Genomic DNA, 26,991 nt, shown 5'->3' on the forward strand with positions numbered 1-26,991 from the left:
AACCCGTCAGAATTTTAAATGTTTCTATGAGGTCCCCTCTCATTCTTCTGAACTCCAGTGAATACAAGCCCAGTTGATCCAGTCTTTCTTGATAGGTCAGTCCCACCATCCCGGGAATCAGTCTGGTGAATCTTCGCTGCACTCCCTCAATAGCAAGAATGTCCTTCCTCAAGTTAGGAGACCAAAACTGTACACAATACTCCAGGTGTGGCCTCACTAAGGCCCTGTACAACTGTAGCAACACCTCCCTGCCCCTGTACTCAAATCCCCTCGCTATGAAGGCCAACATGCCATTTGCTTTCTTAACTGCCTGCTGTACCTGCATGCCAACCTTCAATGACTGATGTACCATGACACCCAGGTCTCGTTGCACCTTCCCTTTTCCTAATCTGTCACCATTCAGATAATAGTCTGTCTCTCTGTTTTTACCACCAAAGTGGATAACCTCACATTTATCCACATTATACTTCATCTGCCATGCATTTGCCCACTCACCTAACCTATCTAAGTCACTCTGCAGCCTCATAGCATCCTCCTCGCAGCTCACACTGCCACCCAACTTAGTGTCATCCGCAAATTTGGAGATACTACATTTAATCCCCTCGTCTAAATCATTAATTTACAATGTAAACAGCTGGGGCCCCAGCTCAGAACCTTGCGGTACCCCACTAGTCACTGCCTGCCATTCTGAAAAGTACCCATTTACGCCTACTCTTTGCTTCCTGTCTGACAACCAGTTCTCAATCCACGTCAGCACACTACCCCCAATCCCATGTGCTTTAACTTTGCACATTAATCTCTTGTGTGGGACCTTGTCGAAAGCCTTCTGAAAGTCCAAATATACCACATCAACTGGTTCTCCTTTGTCCACTTTACTGGAAACATTCCAGAAGATTTGTCAAGCATGATTTCCCTTTCACAAATCCATGCTGACTTGGACCTATCATGTCACCATTTTCCAAATGCGCTGCTATGACATCCTTAATAATTGATTCCATCATTTTACCCACTACTGAGGTCAGGCTGACCGGCCTATAATTCCCTGCTTTCTCTCTCCCTCCTTTTTTAAAAAGTGGGGTTACATTGGCTACCCTCCACTCGGTAGGAACTGATCCAGAGTCAATGGAATGTTGGAAAATGACTGTCAATGCATCCGCTATTTCCAAGGCCACCTCCTTAAGTACTCTGGGATGCAGTCCATCAGGCCCTGAGGATTTATCGGCCTTCAATCCCATCAATTTCCCCAAAATAATTTCCCGACTAATAAAGATTTCCCTCAGTTCCTCCTCCTTACTAGACCCTCCGACCCCTTTTATATCAGTGAGTGGGCGATGCCCCTCTCCAGGAGCTGGGCACAGGGCTGGGTGCTGTGGCACTAACGAAACACCCTTTGTCCACTGGTGTTTTTGTAATTATTTTGCGATGGGGGCACTGACCCCAGGGTCACAGGGAAAAGGTCACAGGCCCAGGGCTACAGAGGATAGGTCACTGACCCAGGGCCGCAGGAGAAAGGTCACTGACCCAGGTCAGTGAATCACGGTGACATATACAGGTCAGGCAGAGTCAGCATGGATTTATGAAGGGGAAGTCATGTTTGACAAATTTGCTGGAGTTCTCTGAGGATAGAACGAACAGGGTGGATAAAGGGGAACCAGTGGATGTGGTGTATTTGGACTTCCAGAAGGTGACAAGGTGCCACATAAGACCGCACAAGATAAAAGTTCACGGGGTTGAGGGGTAATATATTAGCATGGATAGAGGATTGGCTAATGAACAGAAAACAGAGAGTCGGGATAAATGGTTCATTCTCTGGTTGGCAACCAGTAACTAATGAGGTGCTGCAGGGATCAGTGCTGGGACCCCAACTATTTACGACTTGGAAGAAGGGACCGAGTGTAACGTAGCCAAGTTTGCTGACAATACAAAGATGGGAGGAAAAGCAATGTGTTTGGAAACCACAAAAAATCTGCAAAAGGACATAGACAGGCTAAGTGAGTGGACAAAAATTTGGCAGATGGAGTATAATGTTGGAAAGTGTGAGGTCATGCACTTTGGCAGAAAAAAAATCAAAGAGCAAGTTATTATTTAAATGCAGAAAGATTGCAAAGTGCCGCAGTACAGCGGGACCTGGGGGTACTTGTGCATGAAACACAAAAGGATAGTATGCAGGTACAGCAAGTGATCAGGAAGGCCAATGGTATCTTGGCCTTTATTGCAAAGGGGATGGAGTATAAAAGCAGGGAAGTCTTGCTACAGTTATACAGGGTATTGGTGAGGCCACACCTGGAGTACTGCGTGCAGTTTTGGTTTCCATATTTACGAAAGGATATACTTGCTGTGGAGGCATTTCAGAGAAGGTTCACTCGGTTGATTCTGGGGATGAGGGGATTGACTTATGAGGAAAGGTTGAGTGGGTTGGGCCTCTACTCATTGGAATTCAGAAGAATGAGAGGTGATCTTATCGAAACGTATAAGATTATGAGGGGATTTGACAAGGTGGATGCAGAGAGAATGTTTTCACTGATGGTGGAGACTAGAACTAGGGGGCATAATCTTAGAATAAGGGGCCACCCATTTAAAACTGAGATGAGGAGAAATTTCTTCTCTCAGAGGGTTGTAAATCTATGGAATTCGCTGCCTGAGAAAGCTGTGGAAGCTGGGACATTGAATAAATTTAAGACAGAAATAGACAGTTTCTTGAACGATAAGGGGTTATGGGGAGCGGGCAGGGAAGTGGAGTTGAGTCCATGATCGGATCAGCCATGATCGTATTGAATGGCGGAGCAGGCTCGAGGGGCTGTATGGCCGACTCCTGCTCCTATTTCTTATGTTCTTATGTCTAGCAGCTTTGTGAAAGCCTCTCCCTCCACACCCTGCCATCCAGATATTCAAACAAACTAAAGTACTTGCTGGCCCTCCATTCAGAAACTCACTCACCTTCCAGTGTAAGGGACTGCACAAGGCTATCACAGTACGAAGCTATATCTGCCAGTGACTGCCACTCAGTGTTAGGGACATCGGAGAGTGCAATATCTGGAATATACAAGAAAAGGAAGACAGAATCATGTAAACTGCCGTAGAATGGTGTGTCTCTCACGTCTGTCCTAAAGAACTCCCATCCCCTCCCCTGTGGATACAGTTCCAGTGGGTGGGGTGGGGGCGTTCCCGGGCATCTGGCTGTACCACATCCAAGTGCCCTCCCCTGTGTGAGTCCAGACCGGGATGTTCCGGCGGACTATTCCACTGTGGGAGGTGTCGCCGCCACGCCAAACCCTGTCCCCACATCAGTGGCAACCAGAAGCAGAAACATTTGACTGATCAACTCCAGCCCTCGGGATACGAAGAGGACAGGAAATGAAAGATGTGATTCCTGAACTCGCCCCCCACCCCACCTTTAGAATGCACACAGGTTGAATGGGACTCTATTAATGAATCCGTTTTGTGATCTGTATCCTTCAAGTTGACAAATCTATATAATATTAGAAGCCTAGCATTGAGCACATACTTCCTGCAAGAGTCACACTTACTTGCTGTCCCAATGTGTCGCTAACACCAGCACTGCTAAATAAAAATCTCCAACTCACCAGGTGCAATGGACGGGAGCTCTTCGAGTAATGTATTAAAAGTGATGCTCGCACTTCCAGCTGTGGCTCAGTGGGCAGCACACTCGCCTCTGAGTCAGCAGATTGTGGGTTCAAGTCCCACTCCAGGGACCTGAGCACAAAAATCCAGGCCGACGCTCCCAGTGCAGTACTGAGGGAGTGCCACACTGTCGGAGGCGCAGTACTGAGGGAGTGTCGCACTGTCGGAGGGGCAGAACTGAGGGTGCGCTGTCGGAGGGGCAGTACTGAGGGAGCGCCGTACTGCGCTGTCGGAGGGGCAGTGCTGAGGGAGCGCCGCGCTGTCGGAGGGGCAGTGCTGAGGGAGCACCGCACTGTTGGAGGGGCAGAACTGAGGGTGCGCTGTCGGAGGGGCAGTACTGAGGGAGCGCCGTACTGCGCTGTCGGAGGGGCAGTGCTGAGGGAGCGCCGCGCTGTCGGAGGGGCAGTGCTGAGGGAGCACCGCACTGTTGGAGGGGCAGAACTGAGGGTGCGCTGTCGGAGGGGCAGTACTGAGGGAGCGCCGTACTGCGCTGTCGGAGGGGCAGTGCTGAGGGAGCGCCGCACTGTCGGAGGTGCCGTCTGTCGGATGAGACATTAAACCGAGGCCCCTGACTGCTCTCTCAGGTGGACGTAAAAGGTCCCATGGCCACTATTTCAAAGAAGAGCAGGGGGAGTTATCCCCGGTATCCTGGGGCCAATATTTATCCCTCAATCAACATAACAACAGATGATCTGGGTCATTATCACATTGCTGTTTGAGGGAGCTTGATGTGCGCAATTTGGCTGCCGGGTTTCCTACATTACAACAGTGACTGCGCTGCAAAAAAGCTGCAAAGCGTTTTGAGACGTCCGGTGGTGGTGAAAGGTGCTATATAAATGCAAGTCTTTCTTTCCTGCAAGCATCGCACATAGTTTCTGTCACACATCCTCTCCCCACACCCCACCATCAGACTTTATTCGAATGTGGATTAGATCTGAAAGCGAGGAGGAGGTTACACTTTCCCTTTGCCCCTGACGTCGCAGCCGGTTAACTTTACCGTGCAGCCGGAGGTCAGGTGGCAGGCTTTGGTTGGCACCGGTGGGTGAACGGCCCGACGAGGTATCGCTCAGGAGGGCCTGTTGCTGGTCCCAGAGGCCCAGATCCGAGCTGGAGCAAATCTCCTCAGAGGTAGTCCCAGAGAAAAAGCTTTGGAGAGCAGCGTCCTAGAACAGAAGCAGAAACACGTACAGCTATCAGTGACACGACCCTGAGGGTCTTCCGGTTGCGGAACTGAAATTGTTCTTGGATTTGTCGTAATGAAATACTTACATTTATACACTACCTTAACAAGACGTCACGCACAACACATTACTTTAGAAGTGTTGCCTAGGCAAATGCAACCGCCATTTTGCACCATCGGTGTCACACAATGGGATCGATGGGAGGTTAATCTGCTTTTTTTGGGTGTTGGTTGAAGGCAGGAATGTTGGCCCAAGGACATGACAAGAACTCCCTTGCGCTTCTTCCAGCAGTGGTCGTGGGATCTTTAGCACCCACTCGATTAGATAGACGGGGCGGGTGGGGAGGCCTCAGTTTCATATCTCGTCCGAAAGATGGCACCTCTGACAGTGCAGCACTCCTTCAGTACTGTCCCTCCGACAGTGCGGTGCTCTCTCAGTACTGCCCCCCCGACAGTGCGGCGCTCTCTCAGTACTGTCCCTCCGACAGTGCGGCACTCCCTCAGTACTGCCCCTCCGACAGTGCGGCGCTCTCTCAGTACTGCCCCTCCGACAGTGCGGTGCTCTCTCAGTACTGTCCTTCCGACAGTGCGGCACTCCCTCAGTACTGCCCCTCCGACAGTGCGGCACTCCCTCAGCACTACCCCTCCGACAGTGCGGCACTCCTTCAGTACCGCCCCTCTGACAGTGCGGCGCTCCCTCAGCACTACCCCTCCGACAGTGTGGCGTTCCTTCAGTACCGCCCCTCTGACAGTGAGGCGCTCCCTCAGTACCGCCCCTCCCTCAGCACCACCCCTCCGACAATGCGGCGCTCCCTCAGCACCGCCTCTCCGACAATGCGGCGCTCCCTCAGCACCGCCCCTCCGACAGTGCGGCGCTCCCTCAGAACCGTCCCTCCGACAGTGCGCGCTTCCTTAGTACCACCTCTCCGACACCCCCTCAGTACTGCCCCTCCGACAGTGCGGCGCTCCCTCAGTACTGCCCCTCCGACAGTGCGGTGCTCCCTCAGTACTGACCCTCCGACAGTGCGGCGCTCCCTCTACTGCCCCTCCGACAGTGCGGCACTCCCTTAGTACTGCCCCTCCGACAGCGGCGCTCCCTCAGCACTGCACCTCCGACAGTGCGGCACTCCCTCAGCACTGGCACTCGGGAGTGTCAGTCTGGATTATGGGTTCAAGTCTTGGTGTGGCAATCGAACCCACCACCTTCTGGGTCAGAGAGAGGAGCGAGACCAACAGAGCCAAACGGGCACCATGAGGGACACGCTGAGGAGGTTTTGAGTCAACAGACGGTTAGGAGGAACGTTTGAGTGGGAAAAGGTAACTCAAATCAGTAATAAGGTATTGGGGAAGGACATTGATGGGCACAGTATGAGTGGGGTCAAAAGACAATTGAATGTGTGTCCGGAAGGGAGATAGGATTGAAGGATGGGGTAAAAAGGTGGTGAGGTGAGGTTACATATACACACATCATTCTACCCCAATAACACACAGTGCAATATTATATATATAAATATTCTATTTATATATATTAATATATTGACATATATAATATTTATATATATGATATATAAATATTATATATAGGACATACAGGAATGCTATATGCCAATAACACAATGCAATATATATATATATTATATATAGACACACAGGAGTGTTTTACCTGTTTTTCACATGTAGAATTACATAGAGTCTACAACACAGAGACAGGCCATTCAGCCCAATCGCTCCGTGCCGGTATTTATGCTCCACACCAGCCCCCTCCCACCCCTCTTCATCTCACCCTATCAGCATATTCTTTCTCCCTCATGTGTTTATCCAGCTTCCCCTTAAATACATCGATACTATTCACCTCAACCCCTCCCTGTGGCAGCGAGTTCCACATTCTCACCACTCTCTGGGTAAAGAAGTTTCTCCTGAATTCCCCATTGGGTTTATCAGTCTGATATTGATGGCCCCGAGTTCGGGTCTCCCCCACAAGGGGAAACGTCCTCTCTATCTCTACCCTATCGAACCTTTTCATAATCTTAAAGACCTCGAACAGGTCGCCCCCTCAGCCGTCTCTTTCCTGGAGAACAGAGCCCCAGCCTGTTCAGCTTTTCCTGATAGTTCAAACCTCGCAGTTCGAGTATCATCCTTGTGAATTTTTTTTGCTCTTCCTCCATCACCTCCATATCCTTTGTACAGTATGGCGCCCAGAACTGTACGCAGTATCGGAGACCAGAACTGCGCATACACTGCGTCCCTAGAGAATACTAGCAGATCGCTGTGAGATATTATGTTGCAGTGGGGGAGTGAGAGGTTCGTGGATCTTTAAGTGTGGGAGGGCTGCATATCTCCACTGAAAGGATGGAAAGAAGTTGGGATAAGATCTTGCCGGAGAGAGTGAAGTAAGTTTTTTCTTATGGATTTCCTGTAAAATAAATAAACAGTGTTTTCCTTGCCCATTGCCGGTGGAGAATTAAACAAATACTGCACTTAGATAAAGCAGTTTCCAGCTATAATATGATAGGACAGTTCTTTCGTCTCCATCTTTTATTGGTGTGACTTTTACAGTGAAGGCCAAAACATGTTTAAAACTGTACTTTCATCCTTTGCCTCGTTCTTTATTTAGCAAATACCTCCACGGCAGTAATTAGCACGTTTAAGCAGAACCTTTCATGGTAAAATGGTTTAAAAGTGAAGACTTTTATTCTGGACTTCCCTCCAAACGTGAAGGATGGTACAGTCCCTTCCAAATGTTGCCATCTGTTTATGTGAAGGGGCTTCAAGTTTTCAGTAGCACCAAATACAAAACAAAAGGCAGCCAGTTCTAAATGATAAATATTCTACTTTGAAATTTGACATGGTTTAAAATTTTGAATGTCACACATATAACATGTTATAAACGAAACCTACCATTTGTCCTTTAGACACACAACACTTGCATTAATATAGCGCCGTTAACGTGGTAAAACGATCCAAGGCGCTTCACAGGAGCGTGATCAAACAAAGATTTGACACCGAGCCACATAAAGAGATATTAGGACAGGCAACCAAAAGCTTGGTCTAAGAGGTAGGTTTTAAGGAGCGTCTTAAAGGAGGAGAGAGAGGTAGAGAGTCATAGAGGTTTAGGTAGGAAATTCCACAGCTTACGGCCCAGACAGCTGGACAGTGGGGCGAAGTCCGAGGGGAGGATGCACAAGTGGCCAGAATTGAGGAAACGCAGAGATCTCGGGAGGGTTGTGGGGCTGGACGAGGTTACAGAGATCTGGGGGGGGGGGGTTGTGGGGGCAAGGGTGAGGACATGGAGGGATTTGAAATCAAGGATGTGAATTTTAAAATCGAGGTGTTGCCGGACCTTGGTTAGTCTTCGGTTAAGAGTACTGTCACCAGGTTAGATGCCCTCATCATAGGTGATACGGAGATGTTGGAAAGGGTTAAGAAAAGAGCACCAAGATTGATTCGTCGTTTAAAACATCCTTTGTACCCAGATCATCTTTTTAAGCTAGGTCTATTTACTTTCGGAAATCGTAGACCTGGACTATTTCATTGAGGTCTGTAAAATAATGAAGGGTCTAGGATTGCGTTCACATTGACAAATCAATTAGAAAGTTATCATCGGGATACGCTGCCTGAAAGGGCAGTGGAAGCAGATTCAATAGTAACCTTCAAAAGGGAATTGGACAATACTTGAAGAGGAAAAATATTGGCAGTGCTATGGGGAAAGAGCAGGGGCGAGAGTGGGACTAATTGGATAGCTCTTTCAGAGAACCAGCACAGGCATGATGGGCCGAATGGCTTGCTTCTGTGCTGTACAATTCGATGATTCTATGAGAGAGGTCGGGGGAGGAGCAGGGATCCGTTTTATAAGTTGCGCAAGGGCCAAACTAGTTTTGGGTGCTTCGTCTTCCCGCCAGAGAACAGGAGACTTTTTGGAACACGTTCCTGGCGTGTGCGGTGAGTGCTGATTCACCGTACACCTTCCAGAGGGAGCCAGGCCGGTTTCTGGCTGGGACGGAGAAGGTGTCGTACAAACAAGTAACACAAGACTTGAAGCAACGTGACTTCCCGGACGAGTTTCACTCAGCTAGGGAGCGGAGGAGGATCAGAGAGGAATTGTTCAGATTTCTTCCCCCTTAATCAGTCGTATTATCCGGTTTTCCGCGTCTCCCATTTATATATTTACTCCTGGAACGTACAGCGGGAGACTGGGAGAACCCATCCGGAAATCCTACCACTGTGTGTCTTTTAGTGTTTGTAATAACAGGCCGCGGTCAGCTGCAACACCACCTCTGGCGCAAGTAAGATCAGCGGGCCTCCTTGTAATACATTGTTTTTCTAATGAATAGAGGTTCCTGCCCCCTCCCATCCAGGTTAGATTCTCCGATTGAAATGTTTTCCTCCAACAGTGAGCTTGAGTCCCTGGTCAAATCATATTAAATCGTTATTGACTGGGCTGTTTTGTAGAAAATGTTAACTGGGCGGGGGGGCAGACATTTTTCTCTTAGGAAAAGGCAGTACCTACAATCCATAACCTCTGCCTTAAATGTGCCACGGGCAGGATTAACACGTAACTTCCCCCCAAAATAATATGGGAAGCCCGCGTCCCTCTCCTGCCTCCTTTGAAAGGCCCAAAAAATACCACACTGTCAAATCAATGGGTACAGGCTAAAACTAATATTCAGATTTATTTACAGGCTGAGTAATATACAGAAGTAGTGGAACACAGCAAGATACTGAGTACAATACTGAAAACCAATAAAAAATAGAATCAGTCCACAAAAAGGGGTCACGGTTACCCTCGTTAGAACATACTTCTTACACAGCTTGATAAAACGACGGGGGGGCATTTGGGATCAAACAGTTTCTTGTCGACCTTCACGATGCAAAGTTGTACATGCACGAGGCAAATTTTCAGTGCGCCCGCGGTGTTCAAATCCCCAGTCAGTACCAAAGACAAGAGCAACCTGCACTGAGACTAGTACCATAGGAATTCTTTCACGTTGACGTCAACAGACAAACACTTGGGAGTATCACCCCTCGCGAGGCTCGGTATTAATGTCTAGGTCCTACAGCACCATCTTCGTCCAAACATTCCCTTTGACGGTTCCGCAATCAGAGAAATTAAATTCGACTATTCCACAGGCTGCCAATCCGCACATAGTCTCGTTTTTTTGGGGGTACCCGCCAGCCATCGAAACCATAACTTCGCCTGATTGGCAGCTGGTGTTACCGTATAAATGACCTACTGCCCTTCAAAGGGGCCAATCGTCTCATTAGCTTGGGTTCAAAGGTTACTGGGGCTTCCATTCAGACGGCCTGCGATCCTGGACATTGGGGGGAGGAGGAGGGGGGGGGGGGAAGTGGGAAATAAAGAGCACGCCAACTTCCATCTTAACTCTAGCTACTTTGAAAACCGTCCGAAATCAGAGCCTGAAAATCCCCCTGTACGTCACAGGGCGAGAACTCCGCTTTCAGTTTAGCTGGGCTACTGACCTGGGCGTTGCCTGGATCTGGGTCCAGCCTTTCAGAAGGCAGCAGCTGCTGAGAGTTGGCAGCCAAGATGAGGTCAGGGGGCGATGTCTTTAGGATGCTGAAGCAGGGGACGCCCTCGTTCCTGAAATGCACAGCAAGTTCGGCCATCAGCCAGGTGTTGCAGGGTTCAAAAAACGTTCTCAAATCAGATGCACTGGAAGATTCGATATGCTCCGACCCCTGCCTCAGCTCATCTGCTGCTGAAACCCTCATTCGCGCCTTTGTTACCGCTAGACTCGACTATTCCAATGCTCTCCTGGCTGGCCTCCCACCTTGCATCCTCCGTAAACTTCAGTTGATCCAAAACTCTGCTGCCACGTGTCCTAAATGGCGTGAAGTCTCGTTCACCCATCATCCCCCTCGCCATGCTTGCTGACCTATATTGGCTCCCAGTCCAGCAACGCCTCACGCTTTTAAAATTCTCATCGTTTTCAAATCCCTCCAAGGCTCCACCTCCCTCCCTATCTCTGTAACCTCCTCCAGCCCTACAATCCTCCCTATCTCTGTAACCTCCTCCAGCCCCTACACCCCTCCCTATCTCTGTAACCTCCTCCAGCCCTACAACCCTCCCTATCTCTGTAACCTCCTCCAGCCCTACAACCCTCCCTATCTCTGTAACCTCCTCCAGCCCCTACACCCCTCCCTATCTCTGTAACCTCCTCCAGCCCCTACACCCCTCCCTATCTCTGTAATCTCCTCCAGCCCTACACCCCTCCCTATCTCTGTAACCTCCTCCAGCCCTACACCCCTCCCTATCTCTGTAACCCCCTCCAGCCCTTACACCCCTCCCTATCTCTGTAACCTCCTCCAGCCCCTACACCCCTCCCTATCTCTGTAACCTCCTCCAGCCCCTACAACCCTCCCTATCTCTGTAACCTCCTCCAGCCCTACAGCCCTCCCTATCTCTGTAACCTCCTCCAGCCCCTACACCCCTCCCTATCTCTGTAACCTCCTCCAGCCCCTACACCCCTCCCTATCTCTGTAATCTCCTCCAGCCCTACACCCCTCCCTATCTCTGTAACCTCCTCCAGCCCTACACCCCTCCCTATCTCTGTAACCCCCTCCAGCCCTTACACCCCTCCCTACCTCTGTAACCTCCTCCAGCCCCTACACCCCTCCCTATCTCTTTAACCCCCTCCAGCCCTACAACCCTCCCTATCTCTTTAACCCCCTCCAGCCCTACAACCCTCCGAGATCTCTGCGCTCCTCCAATTCTGGCCTCTTGAGCATCCCTGGTTTTCTTTACTCCATCATTGGCGGCCGTGCCTTCAACTGCCTGGGCCCCAAGCTCTGGAATTCCCTCCCTTAAACCTCTTCATCCCTCTTTCCTCCTTTAAGATGCTCCTTAAAACCTACCTCTTTGACCAAGCTTTTGGTCACCTATCCTACTATCTCCTGATGTGGCTTGGTGTCAAATTTCTTTCACTCATTCATTCATTCATAGGAACAGGAGGAGGCCATTCAGCTCCTCGAGCCTGTTCTACCATTCACTAAGATCATAGCTTATCTGTATCTTAACTCTATTTACCTGCCTTGGCTTCATATCCTTCAATACCCTTGTCTAGCAAAAATGTATTAATCTCAGATATAAAATTATTAATTGAGCGCGCATCTACCGCTTTTAGCGGGAGAGTTCCATACCTCTACTACCCTTTGCCTGACAAAGTGTTTCCCAACTTCGCTCCTGAATGGCCTGGCTCTGAGTTTAAGGTTATGCCCCTTGTCCGAGACTCCCCCTCACCAGCGGAAAAAGTTTCTCTCTCTACCCTAACAATTCCTTTCAAACTCCTCAAAACCTCAATCAAATCATCCCTTAATCTTCTATATACCAGGGAACATAAGCCTAGTTAAAGTCATCTTTTCTCGTAACCTAACCCTTGGAGTCCTGGTAACACTGACGAATCTGTGCTGCACTCCTCCTAAGGCCAATATATCCTTTCTAAGGTGCATTGTCCAGAACTGTATACAGTTCTTCAGATGTGGTCCAACCAGGGCTTTGTATAGCTGTAGCAAAACTTCCTCCCTTTTTATATTCTAGCCCTCTCGTTATAAGAAACAGGAGCAGGAGGCGGCCATATTGCCCCTCGAGCCTGCTCCGCCATTCAATAAGATCATGGCTGATCTGATCTTGGGCTCAGTTCCACTTCCCCGCCCGCTCCCCCTAACCCTCCGTTCAAAATCGTTTCTAAAGGCCAACATTCCATTCGCCTTTCTGATTATTGTTTGTATCTGACCACTACATTTTAGCGACCTCTGTACGCAGCCCCCACATCTCTTTGGACCTCCGCGGTTCCTCGCGTTCATTCACGAAGCGACTCGTTCATAACTACCTCTGGCTTTGTTTGGCTGCCTTCTCCAGGGAGCCGCTGTGCATGACGGGGGACTGGTCCCCTTGCGGACTGGCGCTGCGAATCTCCTGGAGCGAGGACATCCTCATCAGGGGCAGACAGGGCGACCTCAGCCCCGTGTCCATCACTCTGTCGCACTTCCGCTCCGTCTCCTCGATCGACTTTCTGTACAGCTCGGAGAAACTCCTTTGAAAACAGAAAGAACTTGTGTTGGTATGGCGCCTCAGTACGTCCCAAAGCGCCTCACAGCAAATTACGTACTTTTTTCTCTCGCTGCTGTGACGTAGGGAAACCGCGGCCACCAATTACGCAAGATCGCACAAACAGCAATGCAATATTTGAGGGAGTGCAACGAAGGTTCACCAGACTGATTCCTGGGACGGGGGGGGGGATTGTCCTATGAGGAGAGATTGAGCAGACTAGGCCGATATTCTCTGGAGTTTAGAAGAATGAGAGGTGATCTCATTGAAACGTACACAATTCTTACAGGGGCTTGACAGGGTAGATGCAGGGAGGGTGTTTCCCCCCGGGGCTGGGGAGTCTAGAACCAGGGGTCACACAGTCTCAGGATAAGGGCTCGGCCATTTAGGACGGAGATGAGGAGAAACTTCTTCACTCAGAGGGGGGTGAATCTCTGCCCCAGAGGGCTGTGGAGGCTTAGTCTTTGAGTATATTCAAGACAGAGATCAATATATTTTTGGATATCAAGGGATATGGGGATAGTGCAGGAAAGTGGAGTTGAGGTCGAAGATCACCCACGATCTCATTAAATGGCGGAGCAAGCTCAAGGGGCCGAATGGTCTACTCTTGCTTCGATTTCTTATAATGACCAGATCGCTCTTTTTCTTTTAAAAGTGGTGTTGTTGAGGGATTAATATCGGGCCCAGGACAACGGTGAGAACTCCCTTGCTCTTCTTCAAAATAGTGCTGTGGAATCTTTTACGTCCACTTGAGAAGGCAGACAGGGGGCCTTGGTTTAACGTCTCATCCAAAAGAGGGTACCTCCAACAGTGCAACACTCCCTCAGCAGTAACCAGGAATCCTGGCTGATTGTCCCCTCTCTAGCCCAACACCTAATGAGGGTAATTATAAGGCCCCCTTCTGCTGTTACCCTGGCAGAGAGCAGCTAACTCCACATAGGCCGGGGATACAACTTCTCTGCAAGAAAGGAAGGGAAGAGAGATCAGGATCCCTGAGAGGGGGAGCAGGTACACCATTAATGCCAACATTTTCTTCACTATATTCTCTGTTACATAAATGAGAATATTGCATTCACAGTTGTAAATTTGACGAATTTATTAACAGCTCCCAGTCCCCTTTAACGAATATGCATTGACAGGCCACAAAAAGGAAAATACTGCAAATACTGAAAAAGGAATACACAAAGTTTCCCCACCCTGCCTCCCCCTCCGGTGCTCCGCTCACCAGTGCCCCTCCCCCCCCCCCCCCCTCCGGTGCTCTGCTCACCAGTGCCCCTCCCCCTCCAGTGCCCTGTTCCACCTCTGGTGCTCCGCACCCCCCTGACCCCCCCCTTGCCCGTGTCTTGCCCTGCTTCCGGTGCCTTGCCGACCAGTGCCCTCTTCCCCCCCCCAATGTCCTGCCCCACCTCCAGTGTTCTCCCTCCTCCCCCGCCCCCTCCCCCACCCCCCTCCAGTGCCCTACTCCTTCTTACCCCTCTCAGCTGAGATCAGGGAGGGTCGGGTGAACGTTTCAGGTCGATGGAAGCTCATCAGCCCAAAACCTTAACCCTTCCCTCGCCCCCTCTCGCCACAGCTGGCGAGCGTCTCCCAGCATCAATGACAGGCCGCAGATCCGGCCGTCAAAACAAGTGTGGGCATAAACCGAGAACACCCCGCCCCCCCACCCCACTCCCTCCCTCCCATATCCCCACTCCCCCGCGGCAAAGGCCTACATTCTCGGCTTGCCCTTCATGTCGGGCGGGATGACGGTTATCTTCACGTGGTCAGCCTTCCGCAGGAACTCAGCCCTCTCCTTGTACGACAGCATCACCACCGGAGTCTCGCAGATCCTGACCAGCCGGCTGTACAGCTTCAGGCCCATCATTTCAGCGTAGCCGTTCTTCTCCACTTGGGTTACGATCCCTTCCCCGTTGATTTGGAAGCCCAGGTGATGGACACTGTTCCTGCGGAGGACGAGGTCTTCGGTCCCACACCCTGTGGTTACGACCTGTTTTGAAAACACACAATGGAGGCAACCATCAGGAAACTGCCGCACAGCCCAGGGGCTCTGTTCTCCAGAAACGAGAAGACTGAGGAGTGACCTACGTAAAAAAATAGGAGCAGGAGTAGGCCATACGGCCTCTCGCACTTGCTCCACGGTTCAGTGAGAACATGGCAGATCTTCCACCTCAACTCCACTTTCCCCATACCCTGGATGCCCCTCGAGTCCAAAAATCTATCGATCTCAGCCTTGAATATACTCAGAGACTGAGCCTCCACAGCCCGCTGGGGCAGAGAATTCCAAAGATTCACCACCCTCTGAGTGAAGAAATTCCTCCTCACCTCAGTCCTAAATGGCCAACCCCTTTTCCTGAGACTGTGTGACCCCCTGGTTCTAGACTCCCCAGCCCCGGGGGAAACACCCTCCCTGCATCTACCCTGTCAGTCTCCCTCAGAATCTTGTATGTTTCAATGCGATCACCTCTCATTCTTCGAAACCCCAGAGAGTATAGGCCTAATTTACTCGATCTCTCCTCATCGGACAACCCTCTCACCCCCAGGGATCAGTCTAGCGAACCTTCGTTGCACCGCCTCGAAGGCAAGTTTATACCTCCTTAGATAAGGGCCCGTGAGTGTTTCTATCTCCCTATTAAAAAAGTTCGTGTGTATGTGGACACTTCCTGTTCCCGTGATATTTGGTCATCCTTCCATGTCAAAGTTTAACAAAGGAACAGGAGGAGGCCATTCAGACCCCCCCTCCCCCGAGCCTGTTCCGTCATTCAATGAGGAGAGCGGCCCCTTTTAAATGGTTATAGGCACAGGCCTGTAACAAGTCTGGGATCACCCTCGGGCCCTGTTCCATTAGGCCTGTCACCTCTGGCCGGACAGAAATTCAAGTGCGCAACAAGATCCCACAAACAGCCAGATAAACGACCCAATAATCTGTTTTTGTTGTTGAAAAAGTGATGTTTGGTGGAGGTATAAATACTGGCCCAGGACACTGGTGGAGAGGGGGGCGGGAGAACTCCCCTACTGCTCTTCGAAATTGTGGATTTTGTACCTCCACCCGAGAGGGCAGACGGGGCCTCGGTTTAACGTCTCATCCGAAAAAAGATGCCACCGTGACCCAGCGAGAGAGATAGTGCGGGGAGGGGGGAGGGGGGTGGGGTGGGGGGAAGGGGGAGTTAGAATACCAAGTATTCTGTCCCAGGTACCAGCTATACAGACAGACATAGGGTGCGTCACAGTGAGCGGGTTATTAAAGCAGAGAAGAGGGGAAACGATGCTGAGAAATACACAAAGAAAGAAAGACGGCAAGCTACAGGGTGGATACAACAGTCACGGTTTATTATTTATTTTTCAGCCAGTGTTTTTTTTTTTACAGAGATGCATATCGCACCGACAACATTCAGAGTCAGCGGGTCACCGTCACTTTAAATTACACACAAACTTCACATGTTCAACTCCTTAACTGGCTGGCTAGTGAGTGGACATTCAACAAGCAAAGCACAACTGTAAAGTAGTTCACACAGTATTAGTATTATTATCGTGGCACACAGAAAACAATTAAAGGGGAAGGCAACCGACAGGTTTGTGGTGTTAGTGGAAAGTGCGTCCCTCTCTCCTTTGCGTCCCCTCCGCATGGAGGTCTCCAAACATCCTCTCCCCCCCCCACCCCGCATATTAAAGGGGAGGTGACTCTTCCGGATTCCCACCTATTAAAGGGAAGGCGACTTGCCAAACGACGTCGTATTAAAGGGAAGGTGTCACTCTCGGATTCCAATCTATAAAAGGAAAGGTGTCTCAGCCCGACTCCCACCTATTAAAGGGGTAGCCCGCATGCTGCGGGATATTGCCCACGCATAATATTTTATTGCTCTTTTAAAGACATTCTGATTCCTTCCCGCCTTCTCACATACAGCGGAATCCGCACGGTGCGGGGGTGGCGGCAACTGGGGCATCAGTTGAAGTGCCTGACCTCTGCTCGTTGAACAGGGGGTCATCTCTGAGCATTAGTCCCCTTCCCCCTCACCGCCTGTTCAATCGGAAATTCCCCTTTAAGAATTACATAGAATTTACAGCCATTCGGCCCAACTGGAACGTGCCGGTGTTTACGCTCCACACAAGCCTCCTCCCACCCCTCTTAACCTCGCCCCCATCAGCATAACCTACGATTCCTTCCTCCCTCATGTGTTTATCCAGCTTCCCCTTAAATGCATCAATACTATTCGCCTCAACCACTCCCAGTGGCAGTGAGTTCCACATTCTCACCGCTCTCGGGGTAAAGAAGTTTCTCCTGAATTCCCTATTGGATTTACTACTGACTATCTTATATTTATAGTTCTGGTCCGCCACAACTGGAAACATCCCTACGTCTATCTTATCAAGCCCTTTCACAAATTTAAAGAGCGATATCAGGTTACTCTTCAGCTTTTTCTTTTCTATAAGTTTTAAGCTCTCAGTTCTGGTATCATCCTTGTGAATCTTTTTTACACCTTCTCCAATGCCTGTACATCCTTTTTGTGAAATGGAGACCAGAACTGTGCACAGTACTCCAAGCGTGGTTTAACACAACTTCGTGGATTCCCCTTTATGGACCGTCACTGTGTGAAGAGCCTGGCTTGATACAGGGACAGGGTGTTACGTTCCATCAAAGTGCTATCCCTACCCCCACCGTAACCAGCACCATGACCGACACTCACGTGGTGAGGCAATTGGCTTTACACGACAGAAGGCAAAGGAAATAATACCGAAGGAACGTTGATAAGATGGAGGAATGGGGAAAAAAAGTGAGGTGGTACATTTTCCACAAAACATTAAAAGCAGCACCTCAAGGGGATGAGGCCATAAAAAGCAATGATGCAATCCTGGGCTTTAAGGCAAGAGGCATAGAATATAAAAGTCAAGATGTAATAGAGAATGGGGATGGAGACAGAATGCGGATTGGCAGAGGGAACGGTGAGAGAGACCAGGGATGGAGAGAGAGCGAGAGAGAGACCGGGGATGGAGAGAGAGAGAGAGACGGGGGATGGAGAGAGAGAGAGAGAGAGACCGGGGATGGAGAGAGAAAGAGAGACCGGGGATGGAGAGAGAGAGACCGGGGATAGAGAGAGAGAAAGAGAGACCAGGGATGGAGAGAGAGAGAGAGACCAGGGATGGAGAGAGAGAGAGAGACCAGGGATGGAGAGAAAGAGAAATAGGATGGAGAGAAAGAGAAATAGGATGGAGAAAGAGAATGAAGAGAGAGAAAGAGGAGAGAGAGAGAGAACGAGGCATCAAATTTTGTTTGATAATACTCCTGTGAAGCCTCTCGGGGAGAGAGACCAGGGATGGAGAGAGAGAGAGACGGGGGATGGAGAGAAAGAGAAATAGGATGAAGAGAAAGAGAAATAGGATGGAGAAAGAGAATAAAGAGAGAGAGTGAGGCATCAAATTTTGTTTGATAATGCTCCTGTGAAGCCTCTCGGGTGGTTTTACTCCGTTAAAGGCGCTATAGAATGTAAGTTGTTGGTAAACAGTTGTTTGTCACGATGCAGTTGCGGGGCCTGGCCAGTAGATGGTGCCATCGAGCCAGTTTTTGAAATCTCCCAATTTACTCAAACTATTCTAAAAACTTTCCACAGGCTCTCCCGCGTCAGACCTGACCAACAAATACAAATTCCTATACCTGTAATCAGCGTTAGTATCTGAAAAAAGCACAAAAACAGCCATTTGCGACATATTAGCTGGCATAAGTACTCCAGTAAAAGAAAATACCGGGGGCCACAATATCTGCAGGCTCCTAATTACTCTTCTCACAAACTAAGCCAGGACTCTGTTCTCCAGTGTTTACTTAACACACATTCTGTGTTGTAACATTAAAGGGAAACACACCTACATTTCAGCAGCAGAATATTACGTCACAGCTGGCATGGTACAATGTCCCATCAGCCTTGTGCCTAGTGCACATTTGCCCCATCCACAGATGTCACACTTTGTTACAGATGCAAAAATAACCTTACATTTTTTTGAAGAATGGCACCATAAAGTGACATGCCAAGTTAGCAGATGTCAACGTCACAACCGTGAGCAATGCCACGGGACACTGGCTAGTAATCCAAATTAAGAATATTAACACATGGACGTGCTGAGAATACACATCAAGTCCATCGGTGTCCGAGGAAGGGAAAAGGCAGCAAAATGTTCCCTTCACCTCATTGCCTTCGACTTTAAGTAAAATACTCCACTTAATCTCCGGGGCAGGTTGTGAGTTGCCGGGGTGGGGAAGTAGCGGAACAGATGTCGGCACATAACTTGGGAGTGGTGGAAAAGCTTGGATTCAGGGTCGACGTCTAGGCAAGGGGTCTGGAACATCCTCTATGTCACAATGTTGCAAATAAAGGTTGCTTATTGAGTAAAGACCTCGCACCCACTAAAGATGGCAGGAATTACTCTCTGAGGAATCTCTGGGGGTGAGGACCCCTCAGGGAGAGAGGGTCCCTTAGTGAGAGACCCGAGGGTGAGGGGCCCTCAGTGAGAGACCCGAGGGTGAGGGGCCCTCAGTGGGAAACCTGAGGGTGAGGGCCCCTCAGGGAGAGACCCGAGGGTGAGGGCCCCTCAGTGGGAAACCTGGGGGTGAGCGCCCCTCAGTGGGAAACCTGGGGGTGAGGGCCCCTCAGTGAGAGATCCGAGGGTGAGGGCCCCTCAGGGAGAAACCTGGCGGTGAGGGCCCCTCAGTGAGAGATCCGAGGGTGAGGGCCCCTCAGGGAGAGACCCGAGGATGAGGGGTCCTCAGTGAGAGACCCGAGGGTGAGGGCCCCTCAGGGAGAAACCCGAGGGTGAGGGCCCCTCAGGGAGAGATCCGAGGGTGAGGGCCCCTCAGGGAGAGATCCGAGGGTGAGGGCCCCTCAGGGAGAAACCTGGGGGTGAGGACCCCTCAGAGACCTGGGGGTGAGGACCCCTCAGAGACCTGGGGGCAAGGGCCCCTCAGTGAGAGACCGGGGGGTGAGGGCCCCTTAGTGAGAGACCCTGGGATGAGGACAATAGCAAAATACTGCTCGAATCCGAAACAAATGCTGGAAACACGTAGCAGGCCAGGCAGCATCCGTGGGAGACAGACACAGTTAACGTTTCAGGCCGGAGACCCTTCGTCAGACAAGGACACATCTACGACAGATATAAAAGCAGCATTCTCGAGCCAGAGGGACGTTTGATTAGAGCCACCTCCAGGGCCTCCTAGCGCACCCCAGAGATGCAATAAGTCTAGACCCATGACACTGCCTCTTTAAGACACCAACACTGCCCCTTTGTGCAAGGGAGTTCCCTGATCTTATTTAAGGAGGGATATACTTGCATTGGAGGCAGTTCAGAGAAGGTTCACGAGGTTGATTCCTGGGATGAAGGGGTTGCCTTATGAGGAAAGGTTGCTCAGGTTGGGCCTGTATTCATTTGAGTTTAGAAGAATGTGATCTTATTGAAATATATAAGATTCTGAGGGGGCTGGACAGGGTAGATGCAGAAAGGATGTTTCCCCTCGTGGGGGAATCTAAAACTAGGGGGCATAGTTTCAGAATAAGGGGTCGCCCATTTAATGAGGAGGAATTTCTTCTCTCAGAGGGTCGTGAATCTTTGGAATTTTCTACCCCAGAGAGCTATAGAGGCTGGGTCATTGAATATATTCAAGGCTGAGATCGACAGATTCTTAAACTATAGGGGAGTCAAGGGTTATCGGGAGCGGGCAGGAAAGTGGAGTTGAGGATAAGTTAAGATCAGCCATAATCTTATTGAATGGCGGAGCAGGCTTGAGGGGCCAAATGGCCAACTCCTGCTCCTAATTCTTATTTTCTTTAAGACATCTTTTAAGGTCCTAGGAAAGCTATTCTCATCAGTACAGTTTCTGGTTCTGCTTTGAGACTGATTATCAAACCATCAAACCAACACTTTCCTTTCTGGCATAACTTCTTGGTCCCCATGTTACACAATTTCCTGTTTCCTTGTTACATAACATCCCCTCTTCCCACACAGGAAGGGCTTGTTCCATATCTTCTATATGTTATATATTTAAATTTATATATGCTTAAATTTCTAAATTCCACTACCATTCATCTACGTTTGCATAAAGGTTATTACAATAATCTTTTTATATATGAAAAGTATTGCCAAACCTCCTGTGTAACACAGGACGTGATGGAAGACGACTCTCACAACACAGTTGGTTCACTGACTCTATGAGACAGCAACTAATGGCACTGGTTTCATTTCAGTTTGGCGGTTCCCTGGCCCCACCAGTCTCCGATCATTTTGAGCCCAGCCCAATCCCGTCCTCATCCAGCATCCACATATGGGCCCCTTCCAGCAAGGGGACACTGGAGAGCGACCGGGAGCAGGAACCCCCAACTCCTCTTTCAACCCCACCTCAACTCAAAGGGCGCCGAGGCCAATTCGAGCCCCACCGCAGCCCCAGCGGAGATCAGGGACCTCAGCACAGACCAGGGTTTGAAACTGGGTCCTTGCTGGCACCTGTGGCTCAGTGTCGCACCAGCTGATGGACTTCCCAACCGAGCCATTGAAGAAGCCGAATAAAAAATACTTTCATGTACAGTAAAGGATTACATGGCTGTCGAACAAAGCACGAGACATGACAGACACGGCAACACAGCGCTGGACGCTACAGATTGTCCAAACAGAACTGGGTGATTGGAAATTCAGCACCAGTCGGTCCTTTTCCCTGAACTGTCAATTTGAGGGTGTCAACCAAAGTGTCATAGGCAGACAACCTTGATCTGATTTATTTTTGGCCTGAGGTGTCAGTTTTGTGTAATGCAACATCACTTTCTAGCAAACAGACTCATGGTTCTTGCCACCTGCTGCGGGAAACCCCAACCCAACTTGGCTCAAGGGGTTTGGACCTGGTTTTGAGGGGATACCGTCTGAAGCCCATTTGGTTATGATTGAACTGCCCACCAGAGCTGGTGCTCGGCTACTAGACCCAGATGTGCCATTTAAAAATGAAATCTAGCATTTTGCCTCCAAATTCTAGTAATTGGCTACCAAACAAGCCACTTGGACCTCGCAGTCTGTTACGCCGGCTGGAAATCATTTACTTCCCCCAGTCACTCAACTTATTACAAGGTAAACCTCCTGATACTTGTCCCAATCCAGCCTCTTCCTGGTGGCGTTTGGAATTTCCGGCAGAAGGGGAAAAAGGTCATAACCGGAAAGGTATGATTGACAAATTCCAAGCAACCATCACATGACATCTGTTGCCATTGATTTTTTTTTAAACTGTGGGTGTGGAAGTGTTAGTGAGGAGGAGGTGTCCATGAGGGGGAGGTTTGGTTGAGTTTGGTGGGGTAGGATGAGTTGAGTTGGGTCGGTTTGTGTTGGGTTGGGGTGCGTTGAGCTGGCTTAGGTTGGGTTGAGTTGAGTTGCGTTCAGTTGAGTTAGAGGAGTTGAATTGGGTCTCGAGTTGAGTTGGGTTGTGTTGAGTTGGGATGGGTTGAGTTGGGATGGGTTGAGTTGCGATGGGTTGAGTTGGGATGGGTTGAGTTGGGATGGGTTGAGTTGAGTTGGGATGGGTTGAGTTGAGTTGGGATGGGTTGAGTTGGGATGGGTTGAGTTGAGTTGGGATGGGCTGGGTTGGGTTGAGTGATGTGAACTGGGTTAGGTTGAGTTGGCTCTAGTTGGGTTGGCTCTTGTTGAGCTGAGTTGGGATGGGTTGGGTTTAGTTGGGTTGGGTTTAGTTGGGTTGGGTTTAGTTGAGCTGGGTGGGGTTGGGCAGGTGGGGTTGGATGGGTTGGGCAGGGTGAAGTTGGGCAGGGTGGGGTTGAGCTGGGTGGGGTTGAGCTGGGTGGGGTTGGGCAGGGTGGCGATGAGCTGGGTGGGATTGGGCAGGGTGGCGATGGGTAGGGTGCCGATGAACTGGGTGGGGTTGAGCTGGGTGGCGATGAGCTGGGTGGCGATGAGCTGGGTGGCGATGAGCTGGGTGGGGTTGAGCTGGGTGGCGATGAGCTGGGTGGCGATGAGCTGGGTGGGGTTGAGCTGGGTGGCGATGAGCTGGGTGGCGATGAGCTGGGTGGGGTTGAGCTGGGTGGCGATGAGCTGGGTGGCGATGAGCTGGGTGGCGATGAGCTGGGTGGGGTTGAGCTGGGTGGCGATGAGCTGGGTGGCGATGAGCTGGGTGGGGTTGAGCTGGGTGGCGATGAGCTGGGTGGCGATGAGCTGGGTGGGGTTGAGCTGGGTGGCGATGAGCTGGGTGGGGTTGAGCTGGGTGGCGATGAGCTGGGTGGGGTTGAGCTGGGTGGCGATGAGCTGGGTGGGGTTGAGCTGGGTGGCGATGAGCTGGGTGGGGTTGCGCTGGGTGGCGATGAGCTGGGTGGGGTTGAGCTGGGTGGCGATGAGCTGGGTGGGGTTGAGCTGGGTGGCGATGAGCTGGGTGGCGATGAGCTGGGTGGCGATGAGCTGGGTGGGGTTGAACTGGGTGGGGTTGAGCTGGGTCGGGTCGAGCTGGGTGGCGATGAGCTGGGTGGGGTTGAGCTGGTTGGGGTTGAGCTGGGTGGGGTTGAGCTGGGTCGGGTCGAGCTGGTTGGGGTTGAGCTGGGTGGGGTTGAGCTGGGTCGGGTCGAGCTGGGTGGCGATGAGCTGGGTGGGGTTGAGCTGGTTGGGGTTGAGCTGGGTGGGGTTGGGCAGGGTGGAGTTGGGCAGGGTGGAGTTGGGTTGGATTGAGTTGAGCTGGGTTGAGTTGAATTGGGCTGGGTTGGGTTTAGTTGGATTGGGTTGAGCTGGTTGAGTGGAATTGGCTTGAGTTGTGATATGTTGAGTTGGGTTGAGCTGGGTTGGGTTTATTTGGGTTGAGTTGTGTTGGGTTGGTTTAGTTGGATTGGGTTGAACTGGGTTGACTTGGGTTGGGCGAGGGGAATTGAGTTATGTGGGGTTGGATTGAGTTGAGCTGGGTTGAGTTGCCTTGCATTAGGTTGGTTGGGTTCGATGTGAAGGATGAGACTGGGGAAATACATAGGGTTTCTAGCCTCACAGCCCATCGGCGCGACTCCATTTTATGTTTTTGGCAGCACGCTGGTGGTGATTGTGGTGGTGGTGCACATCTCGCGGTCTCTTCCCACACTTACCTCCAGCCGGTGGACAATCTCGGTGATGTCATCTGGCTGGCTGTCCAAAGTCTTAACCGCCACGAACTCGCCTCGCTCGTAATAAATTATAATGGTCCCCGGAGACAAAGTCCAACCAATCACATCCCTGCAGGAGCAATTCAACACTACCACCTGCAACTTCTGGTCAAGCAGCACAACAAACTCATTGGAGATTCCCAGAATGCAGTCGGTTTCCTCAGGGGCATGTACGCGGCGGGCGGTGACGGTCCAAACCAGGGCGCCGGCGCTGTGCAACTCGGGGGCTCGGTTCCCCTTCAGCTTGTCCTTCTTCTTAGTGGGCAGGGAGATGATGGCTGCCAACTTGGACGAGGAGGAGTCCACGGTGGCGGTGGTGACGTAGTTGTCCGCTAGGTCCTTGAGGTACTCCTGCCGCGTCCTGGTGGCCATGGCGTGGAACTTCTCCGACTTCTCGGCCGCGTTCTCGGCGTTGACCACTTTGGCGAGCAGGAATTCCCGGAAGTTGGCCGATTTGGGGAATTCTGCCCCCTTCTGGAAGAAGGGCCCAAACTCAGGAACGTCCTTTGATCGGGTGACTGCAACACTGGAAAGAAAGAAAATCTATTTATAACAACGTCATTCACAACCCCAGCATGTCCCAAAGCGCTTTACAACCAACGAGGTACTTTTTGAAGTTAGTCACCGTTGTAATGTAGGAAACGTGGCAGCCAATTTGAGCACAGCAAGCTCCCACAAACAAGCACTGCGATAAATGACCAGATAATCTATTTTAGATGTTGGTTGAGGGATAAAGATTGGCCAGGGCTCCCCATCATTTCTTTGAAATAGTGGGGTCTTTAACATCCACCCTGAGACGGCTAACGGGAGCCTTGGCTCAACGTCTCATCCGAAAGCCGGCACATCCGGCAATGCTGGCACTGGGAGTGTCAGCCAGGATTATGGGCTCAAGTTCTGGATTGGGACTTGAACCGACAACCTTCTAGATTAAAAAGAACGCACAAGTCAGGGGCGAAGGTGAAATAAAGTTCTGGAAGTCTTCTGTCAGTAAACCTTCTACTTACTTATTTCTAAAGACATTGGATTATGGGAAAGAATCGTAGAATCTTACAGCACAGAAGGAGGCCATTCAGCCAATCGTGCCGATGTAGACTCTTTGAAAGAGCTGTCCCCCATAACCCTGCAAATTAGTCCTCTTCCAGTACACGTCCAATTGTCTTTTGAACATTCCTTGGAATATGTTGTCACCACCCTTTCATGTAGGCGATCCAGATCTTAACAACACTCCGTGTGAACCAAGGTGGGTATGAATTAGAAGGAATTTCCTCACACATTTACAAATACCTGTCCTACCTCCTCCTCCTCCTCTGGCCCGCTACCCCAGCTCGCACTCTTCCAGCTCTGCTCCACTGTTTTTGAGTAGCCCCTCGTCCGCTCCATGGGAGAGCCTTCCAGCCTCTTGGAGCGTCAACTTTACTCAGTGGGTGGCACCCTGTCCTCTGAGGGTTCGAGCCCCACTCCAAGGCTTGAGACCATATCCTAGGCCGACACTCCCAGTACAGTTCGGAGGGAGCGCTGCACTGTCGAAGGTGTCAAGGATCTCAGGTTACTATTGGAGCACACGGTTTTGGGTGGGATGGAGAGTGGATGTATTGTGATCACAATTGTGCGGGAAAGGCTGGATGGAGCAGAGAGTTTTTTCCTGGCCATCCCTGTTCATGTGTTCTTAAGAGCAAGGATCTGTAGCAGACCTACATACCTGTAGGAGGCCTATAGTATGAACCTGTGGGAGATCTGTAAACATAGAAACAGAAACATAGAAAATAGGTGGAGGAGCAGGCCATTCGGCCCTTCGAGCCTGCACCACCATTCAATATGATCCTGGCTGATCATGCGAATTCAGTACCCCATTCCTGCTTTCTCTCCATATCCCTTGATCCCTTTAGCCGTAAGGGCCACATCTAACTCCCTTTTGAATATATCTAACGAACTGTCCTCAACAACTCTCTGCAGTAGAGAATTCCATAGGTTCACAATTCTCTGAGTGAAATAGTTTCTTCTCTTCTCGGTCCGAATGGCTTCCCCCTTATCCTTAGACTGTGACCGCTGGTTCTGGACTTCCTGCATCTAACCTGGCCAATCCTGTCAGAATTTTATATGTTTCTATGAGATCCCCTCTCATTCTTCTAAATTCCAGTGAATATAAGCCTAGTCGATCCAGTCTTTCTTCATATGTCAGTCCTGCCATCCCGGGAATCATATACATGTACCTGTAGGAGACCTGTACCTACCTGTAGGAGACCTGTACCTATGTACCTGTAGGAGACCTGTACCTAGGTACCTGCAGGAGACCTGTACCTAGGTAGCTGCAGGAGACCTGTATCTATGTACATGTCGGAGTCCTGTGCCTACCTGTAGAAGACCAGTACCTATGTACCTGTAGGAGACCTGTATCTATGTACCTGCAGGAGACCTGTATCTATGTACCTGCAGGAGACCTGTACCTATGTACCTACAGCAGACCTGTACCCATGTACCTACAGGAAACCTGTACCTACCTGAGGGAGACCTGTACCTATGTACCTACAGGAGACCTGTACCTACCTGAGGGAGACCTGTACCTATGTACCTGCAGGAGACCTGTATCTATGTACCTGCAGGAGACCTGTATCTATGTACCTACAGGAGACCTGTACCTACCTGAGGGAGACCTGTACCTATGTACCTGCAGGAGACCTGTATCTATGTACCTGCAGGAGACCTGTATCTATGTACCTACAGGAGACCTGTACCTACCTGAGGGAGACCTGTACCTATGTACCTGCAGGAGACCTGTATCTATGTACCTGCAGGAGACCTGTATCTATGTACCTACAGGAGACCTGTATCTATGTACCTGCAGGAGACCTGTATCTATGTACCTGCAGGAGACCTGTATCTATGTACCTGCAGTAGACCTGTACCTATGTACGTGCAGGAGACCTGTATCTATGTACCTGCAGGAGACCTGTACCTACCTGAGG

At 50.4% G+C, this 26,991-nt stretch overlaps 1 protein-coding gene across 2 annotated transcripts in view; it reads right to left on the reverse strand.

The window, feature by feature from the left end:
* Positions 1-26,991, reverse strand: part of sipa1 (signal-induced proliferation-associated 1) — a 49,247-nt gene that overhangs the window by 5,523 nt on the left and 16,733 nt on the right. For both annotated transcript variants that reach the window (XM_070868190.1, XM_070868191.1), the window contains exons 7-12: positions 23,972-24,554; positions 14,600-14,874; positions 12,670-12,873; positions 10,301-10,421; positions 4,640-4,805; positions 2,938-3,033 (exon numbers count right to left, since the gene is read on the reverse strand). In XM_070868190.1, coding sequence (XP_070724291.1) covers positions 2,938-3,033; positions 4,640-4,805; positions 10,301-10,421; positions 12,670-12,873; positions 14,600-14,874; positions 23,972-24,554 — 1,445 coding nt within the window. The remainder of the gene's footprint in view (positions 1-2,937; positions 3,034-4,639; positions 4,806-10,300; positions 10,422-12,669; positions 12,874-14,599; positions 14,875-23,971; positions 24,555-26,991) is intronic.

Source organism: Pristiophorus japonicus, chromosome 27 (genome assembly GCF_044704955.1).
Source record: "Pristiophorus japonicus isolate sPriJap1 chromosome 27, sPriJap1.hap1, whole genome shotgun sequence".
NCBI classification, from domain to species: domain Eukaryota; kingdom Metazoa; phylum Chordata; class Chondrichthyes; family Pristiophoridae; genus Pristiophorus; species Pristiophorus japonicus.